The sequence below is a fragment of the Aptenodytes forsteri genome, unplaced genomic scaffold, assembly GCF_000699145.1.
Source record: "Aptenodytes forsteri isolate BGI_AS27 unplaced genomic scaffold, ASM69914v1 Scaffold249, whole genome shotgun sequence".
In the NCBI taxonomy this organism is placed as follows: Eukaryota; Metazoa; Chordata; class Aves; order Sphenisciformes; family Spheniscidae; genus Aptenodytes; species Aptenodytes forsteri.
In genome coordinates, this window is record NW_008796188.1 from 2686247 (window position 1) to 2693836 (window position 7590).

The 7590-nt window shown below is 53.0% G+C and overlaps 1 protein-coding gene across 1 annotated transcript; it reads left to right on the forward strand.

The window, feature by feature from the left end:
• The first annotated feature begins 240 nt into the window (after positions 1-240).
• On the forward strand, positions 241-5781 carry MYL4 (myosin light chain 4). Its single transcript, XM_009287901.1, has 6 exons — positions 241-342; positions 1189-1216; positions 3651-3800; positions 4373-4546; positions 4963-5040; positions 5736-5781. Exons 1-6 carry the CDS (start codon positions 244-246, stop codon positions 5762-5764), a joined length of 558 nt encoding a protein of 185 aa, XP_009286176.1. The 5' UTR covers positions 241-243; the 3' UTR covers positions 5765-5781.
• The last annotated feature ends 1809 nt before the right edge of the window (positions 5782-7590 follow it).

Below are 7590 nucleotides of genomic sequence, written 5' to 3' on the forward strand. Positions count from 1 at the left end.
CTGGTGGCTTTGCTGCGCCGGGAGCCGATGACAACGGGCAATTGTCAAGTTGGGGCCCCTCTCGTTTGAGTTTTCTTCCTTTTATAGTAAGTAGCAGTTGCTCCAGCAGCTGGCCTGCCCCTCCGGGGTGAGGACAGGGCTCCGTATATAACGGAAGGAGCAGACTTTGCCTTTCATCCCTCCGTTCGGTTGCTTCGCTGGGCAGCAGGACTCATCCCTGCACCTTTGCAAAGACCCAGCGCGATGCCGCTCAAGAAACCCGACCCAAAGAAGGAAGCAGCCAAACCAGCTCCAGCCCCGGAGCCACCCAGAGAGCCTGCCTTCGATCCCAAGAGTGTGAAGGTGAGTGAGGAATGAAGACATCACCGTCTTTCTTCGTGCCTGTCATCTGCCAGGCACGGGCAATGCAATGCACCACACGAACGGCGTTAGCCAGGCTGAGAGCCAGGGTTGGGAGGGGAAAATTATCAGATTGCATTGATGCAGCGGGCTGGGAGTGATGCTGTCCGCGCTGGGGTGGTGTTTCGATCTTCCCCCGTCCAGCCCTGCACAGCACTCACCCAAGGAAACTGCTTCGCACTCGCACTGGGACGCTGCTGCCCAGAGCTCCGGCTGTGGAGTCAAACGCCCCACAGCTCCTGGCTGGGACGCTGTGTCGGGGCCCCGGCAGCATTAAAAAGCTTTTCTGCCACCCACTGTCTCCATCCTAAAGTATTTTGCCGCCTGCGTTGTCTCCTCCTCATGAAAGCATCTTTTATCCAAGTCTCTACAACGGGAGCTCACTTTTTCCGTAATTCCGCAGGATATAGTTACATTTTTAAGCCAGAGCTGTGGTGGGAGAGTTAATAGCAGGCTCAGCACGGAGGCTGTTTAATCACTTGAACTACGGATCAAGCCTTGAAATAACATCCTTTCCACCCAAAACAGCCCCTGTGGTCTGAGCATCCCCGCTGCCTGCCCACCCCTTGCCTGCTGCGCTGCTGCCAGCTGCGCTTTCCGCAGGGATCTCAGCTCCAGCAGGAGCGCTCCCGGGCACAGCACGGCCAGACGCGGCATGGATACAGCTCCCCACGCCGAGCAGGCTGCGAAGCCTGGGGAGGGAGATGTTCAAACGCAGAGGAGAGCCCCTTCGTTACCCCCAGCAGTAACCCAGCCCTCATGCCCGGCTCTGTTCTCTTCTCCCAACAGATTGAATTCACTGCAGAGCAGATCGAAGGTAAGTGCAGATTCACCTTCTCCCAGAGATGGCGTTAGAAATGGGGAGTCCTTTTTCCAGGTAATTTTTCGCAGCAGACACGAGAGCTGAGGCCCCACACGTCAAATCCGCTCCTGGGGGAAAGCCCAGCAGGATCCGGGTACCCCATTCCCCCCAACACGCTGCTCATCCTCCAGGACGGGCTCGTGAGGTTTCCTAGCAGGTAGAAGGGACATATGAAATCAGAAAGTTCATGTCCCCGACCAGCATCGGGCTGGTAAGGAGATGGGGAAGAGCACTGGTGGGAAGGGAGGAGGCAGGAGAGGAGATGGAGACAGGAGCAATGCCGGAGGGGAGTGGGAACCAGTGCAGGGATTTAGCTGGGACTGCAATGCCGGGCTGTCGGGAGCAGTGAATGGATCCTGGCTCCTTGCTCTGCACTGAGGGTGCCCCAGTCGAAAAGGATAATCCCAGCTTCAGAGCCTGGCAGGGAAAAGGTATTTTTCCATTCATGGTGAGAGATGCAGCCTGGTTCAAAGTCTGGGATTTGCACGGGAGGAGCAGTCTCTGGCGATGCGGGGACAGCCCCATGCCGAGGGGCTGAGCTGGGATTGGGATTTCTCATCTCTCCACAGGCAGTTTTAATGCCTCTGTACGGACTAGGGAAGGTATAAGATCTGAGGGCAGATCCTGGTGGGAATACTGGGAGGAGGAGACCCAGTGTCCTGCAGGCTCGGCCCCCAAACCAGCTTTTGAAAGGAGGAACGAGAGCCAGTGGAACTGTGAGCAAGTTAAAATGCAAAGATATTTGGATTTAACCTGCAGCGACGTCCCAAAGCATGTGACATGCTCCCGTGGCTCCAGGTGGTCGGGAGTGGACATCACTGAGCGCCCTCGTAGTGGTGCCTCTTGACCGAGGGACTCGCAGGCGGTGATGTCCTCCCTGGATCCCCCCCAGAGCCAGATGGAGGGATCTCACCTGCAGAGATGGAGCCACTGTGAGGTCAAGCGGGATAACAGCAGCACCCCAAGGTGCTGGGGGGGACCGTGGACAGGACTACAGGGACACGGCATGGACATTGTGGGGACAGGTCCAGGGGACGGTGAGGCTCAGCAGAAGATATAAAGATGCCAAATAGAAAATGGAGCAAACCCAAAGCCCTGGGCAAGGATTCCCACCAAACCCAAGGCAATGCCTACCAGACCATGACATCTCTATCTCCACATGGAGACCACGATTTTTTCATCTCACCCAACAGTAGGAAGAGCAGCAGCTCTGCTTTCAGCGAGCTATTGCTGGACATCATGAAGAAGATGAATTCATTAGCGCCATGGACAAGAAACTCACAACTCTGAGCATTCATGTGGACAGGCTGGAAAGGCTGATTACCTGCTTGGGCCAGTCAACTGCTCAGGTGGACTTGCTGGCCTGGAGGCAGCAGGATGAAATCCAGAAGCATGTGAGCATCTGCTGCAGGAAAACCACCATCTCGCTGCCTGCGTGGAGCAGCTGGAGAGGCAGGTGCCAGCCACCACCCTCGGGGTCTTTGGCTTGCCTGTGGAGGAGGAGGGTAAGGACTTGGGGGGGTTCCTGGAGGACTGGTTTCCCACATTCTGCACCTCGACACCAGTGAGGAGCCTGTTGTAGTGGAGAAGATCTTCTGGGTGGAAGCAAGAGGCAGAAACCAGGCTCTGAGCAGCTGCAGGACCATGGTTGTCCATGTAGCCAACATTGGGATTAAAGAAAGAATCCAGCAGCAGGTCAGGAATTTAAAAAGCATCACACACAGAAGGAAAGAGATCCTTAATTGTTCCTAATTTAGGCCTCCTTTCTCCAGGTAAAATGTGACGCTTAATGGCACGATAATTTACGGGAGCAAGCTTGGAAATGAATCTCCCATGTCCTTCCAAGTAGGGTTGGCATGACATGTGGTCTGCAAGGCTGGGGTGGACACGGTCTCCCTTCCCCAAACACGAGCAATGCCGTGCTGTGTCTGCCTGGCTGGGGCTGGGGGGATGCCAGCAGAGCAGACAGCGTGTTGCAGGTGTCATGGGAGTGCAGTGGGACGGTCACGGGGTCCTCAGGAGGCCCGAGTCGAAAAGGGGAATAGCAAAGGGGATGTTCTGCAGCGGAAACAGCAGCCTGCACCTGCAGCCGGTGCTGCCAGCGCAAGGTGGTGCAGCAATCCCAGCAGGATTCGTCCAGCCAGCTCCTCATGGGTGGCAAAACCTGCTCGAGAAGCTGAGCAACTCGTTGAAGGAGTCTGGCAAGCTTTGGTGGCTCGTTGCTCAAGCTAGCACAGGGCTGCCTGCCCTGCGCAGCAGTGATGGGTGCAGAGGGCACCCGCCACACACGTGTCCATCCTTTCCTTGCCCACCAGGCAGGACTCGCTCCCAGTGGGGTGGGAAATGGGGCCAGCATGGCAGAGGACATCTGAGCTCTTCTTCCCCGCAGAGTTCAAAGAAGCCTTCAGCCTGTTTGACCGGACGCCCACGGGAGCTATGCAGATCACCTACGCGCAGTGCGGGGACGTCCTACGGGCGCTCGGTCACAACCCCACCAACGCGGAGGTCCTGAAGGTGCTGGGCAAGCCCAAACCAGAAGGTGACAGCAAACTGGGGCAGCGGGGACAGGGTGGGACACGCAATCCCTGTGCTTCCTGGCAGCAAATGAAGGATTACATCCCCTGTAGGAACAGCCCTGCAAGATGAAGGAATTGGGAAGGAAATGACGCAGAGAGGCTTCATTCCTGCAAAATTCCTTCACTCCTCCTCCCCGTACCATGGCTGACGTAAGGGATAGGCTGTCCTCAGCTGGGGATGGTGGCAAGTGATGCTTAGCAGACCATATCCTGAGCTGGTGCAAACTGGTGTAACCTGACCAGTCCCAGTGCAGCTTCATTGCCTTGGTGGCAGAGGACCTACCTGCTGGTTTTAATTTTTTGGCTGATATCAGCAGTCTGTGTGCAGTCCCCAGATGTTAATACTTTATTCCTCATATGGATCTTCCCATCTCAAGTATAATATACTAATAGTCCCATCACTTTGTGGCGCTGGCGCCATTCTCCCCTGTACTCAGATGGAAATGAGACCAGGAAGGTTAAGCAGGAGGTCCTCAGAGGCTGACTTCAGCCCAGTGAAGCTAATCTCTGACCCCATCTCCTCCTCCCCTTCCAGAAATGAACACAAAGATGCTGGACTTTGAGACCTTCCTCCCCATCCTGCAGCACTTCACCCGCAACAAGGAGCAGGGCACCTTCGAGGACTTTGTGGAAGGGCTGCGTGTCTTCGACAAGGAGGGCAACGGCATGGTGATGGGGGCCGAGCTGCGCCACGTGCTGGTCACGCTGGGTACGGGCTGGCCCTGGGGAGGGGAGCAGGACACAGGCCACCCCTGAGCTCTTCCTGGGCAAACGGCTCGGGTTAGTTTGCTGGTCTCACACATCGGAAAGACCCTTTTTATTCTGCTGCTCATAGGCTTTTGTAAGAGCGAATGGCTCCTGAATGTGTGGCCTTTTCCCTGCCACAGCTGCATGCATGATCCAGGTGAGATGGAGAGTCCGTAACATCCTCAACTATCAGGCAACCGTTGCACCTTGGTCCTCTCTCCACAATCTCCCACCAGCACTTCCCAGTGTGTAGTGGTGCACAGCTCCTTTTTAATCTCCTTTTCCTTCCTCTGGTGGATTTGGCTCTCTGGACGAAGGACAGGAAGGTCCTGGCGGGCTGAGAACCCTTTCCCTCACCTCTATGTCCTCCTCTCCCAGGGGAGAAGATGACGGAAAGCGAGGTGGAGCAGCTCATGGCAGGGCAAGAAGATGCCAATGGCTGTATCAACTATGAAGGTAGGAGCAAGAGATTCCTACCGGGGCCATCTCAGACATGGTGATCTTGTCTTAGGGAGCAAAACTTGTCCTCTGTGAGGACATTGGTGATCACCGAGAGGGAGGTGTGGACCACCCTCCAAAGCTTCTCTGAGGAGAGCTGTGAGACATGTCAGCTGGGGTGGGAACAACATGGTTGTGCCAGTGACTTCCAGTAAAAGCAGCTGAAGACAGCATGTTTCCAAGGGTTTCAGGACTGTTTTATCCCCAATTTTGGCACTGTTTTATTGTAAGCTATCAAAAATAAACGAAGCCAGCATCTTTCGCAGCAGAGACTAATTGGGAACATTTGGAGACCCAGATCGCTCATGGCTCCAAGAGGGTGAAAACCTGGCATAGGGGGTGGTTAAATCTGGGAACCCCTAAAACTGGAGAGCATTGAGGAGAAGAGGGTACCCATTTCCCTTGGCCTCAGAAAACTGGGGACAGCGGTACCGGCTCGTCTCCAAGAGGGGTTTGGTATCACTCTAACCAGGTTTGGGATGGCATGCGAAAGGTGGGAACAGAAGGAGAAATCTCAGTCCTGGCAGAGCACGTCCCCTTCATCCCTGGGGTGCCCCGGGCTGGGGGTACCCCCAGCTGCCTCTCTGCCCGCCCCACCACAGCTCACAGCATGTTTTGACCTCTCATGCTCTCATTTCTCATTTCCTCCTCAGCTTTTGTCAAGCACATCATGTCTGGCTGAAAGAAGAAACTTCAGGTGAGTTTATCAGGGTCTCCTGCTGCTTACTCTGAAATTGGAAATCCTGCATGTAACAGCCAGGGGCAGAGGAACCAAAACCCAAACCCCACAGGCAACCCTGCAGTGGACTAATGCCACAGGAATAATCCCAGCTCTGAAAGCACAAAAAGCTGTGTTCATGATAACGAACCTCATTTGTAACTCGCGCCGTTTAAAATTTATCGGGACAGCGTCAGCCCTGTGACTGTCAGTCGTGGTCCGGTTAATTGTGGTGATTCTCTGCTCGGAAAGAAAGAGGTTGGTGTCGTTTATGGTGGTACATTTTCTAACCCACCAGGAGCTCAGGTGGTCATCAAACAGCAGCCGGTGGAAATAAATATTTAAAATCTTGCAGCAGTGAATTACTTGATGCTAAGAAAATACTAAGTACTTAGTGAGGAAATTTCTATGCTACCGTGCTAATAACTTAAGAAATAGCAACATTCCCACTAACATTAGAAGGAATATGGAAAATGTACCATGGATGCTTGTTAAGCTTTTTGTGTACCTCTAAGTCTGCCTGAGGAAAACAGAGAAACACGTTTCTTTTCGGGTGAACTATCCCTCAGAAATCTATTCAATTTAAAAGAAAATCCAAATTTCTAAGAGCTGGCCAGAGTCTCCCCTGCCAGTTTCTTATGGTTTCGTTATCTCGCTTACTTTTCTTAAACATTTTCCCTCTCCTCAGCTGTGTGAAAGGCAGCAGGCAAAAAAAGAAAAAAAGAAGAAAAAATGACCTTCAGGTACTGCTAAATACACAAATTAAACATTTAAAAATCTCTTCTTTTTTGCCCTCTACAAATCTCTTTAAACATCAGAAGGTTAAAATGGAGGCAGACAGAAGTCTGAACTTTGAATGTTCAGCATCCTTTTTATCTTGTTTTTAATCCATTTCTCTCCAGTACCTGTTCATCAGCTCAGTAATACAGGTGGTTAGGTGGCAAACGCTGCCAGGGAGATTTAATTCTACACAAAACTATTTGCATGAAACACTGTTTTTTTAATGGTGTGGAATTGCGGCTATTGACATTTTGGGTTCATCTGAGAAGGAGCACTCTCGTCTCAAAGATTCATCGCGTTAAGCCCTCTCATGCTTGTCTCCCAGGCTCTCGGAAATGTTTGAACCCACCCGAGCACCACGAACAGCGAGATTCCTCCATCCATGTCCCTTCCTCCCTGGATGTCGCCTATCTGCAGAGATGTTTCGCATGGGCCACCATGAAGAGTTGGCCTCCACGTGTGTGTGCCTAAGCCTCGGTATACAATGAGACATCTGCAACTTGGTTTTAAACCTTAAGTTATTCTTTTTGGCATTTTCCTGTGACATTTGGCTCATTAAATTTCATTCCTTCCTCCCTTAAATGGTATCTCTGCTTTGGCTTTGGACTACTCATTGAAGCGGTAGATGGAGGAGACCCCTCGGTCTCCACCAGCAATCGGAGATGGCAGGATGATCCCACAGAGAGGGGAACAAGGCAGGTTTTATGACCGCTAGATGTGAGGGAGGAGTTCAGACTTGGGGGTGAGGGTCTTTGTTCATCACCCCACCCTCGGTCCAGGAGCTGGACTGCAGTCTGGCCATGTCCTGCTGATGGAGGTAGGTAGGCCTGGAGCAAAGTGAGCATGAGGGACAGGTTGCATCAAACGGACACCCTGTTCTTAGGAGGTTCTTCACCACCTCTCTGCCCTAAAACCAGCCCTTTTTTGGACCTGTAGCCCATCTACCCTACAACATGCCGCCCCATGAGCATTCCCTCCAGGTCCAGGCTGAACTGCTCCGTGGAGCAAAG

What these genes read in the sequence shown, in the direction of transcription:
- MYL4 (XM_009287901.1), top strand. Translation starts at nt 244, where the DNA reads ATGCCGCTCAAGAAACCCGACCCAAAGAAGGAAGCAGCCAAACCAGCT. An exon ending in GGGCAAGCCCAAACCAGAAG is followed by an intron (nt 3,801 to 4,372) that starts GTGACAGCAAAC and finishes CTCCCCTTCCAG; the next exon opens with AAATGAACACAAAGATGCTG. An exon ending in TGGCTGTATCAACTATGAAG is followed by an intron (nt 5,041 to 5,735) that starts GTAGGAGCAAGA and finishes TTTCCTCCTCAG; the next exon opens with CTTTTGTCAAGCACATCATG.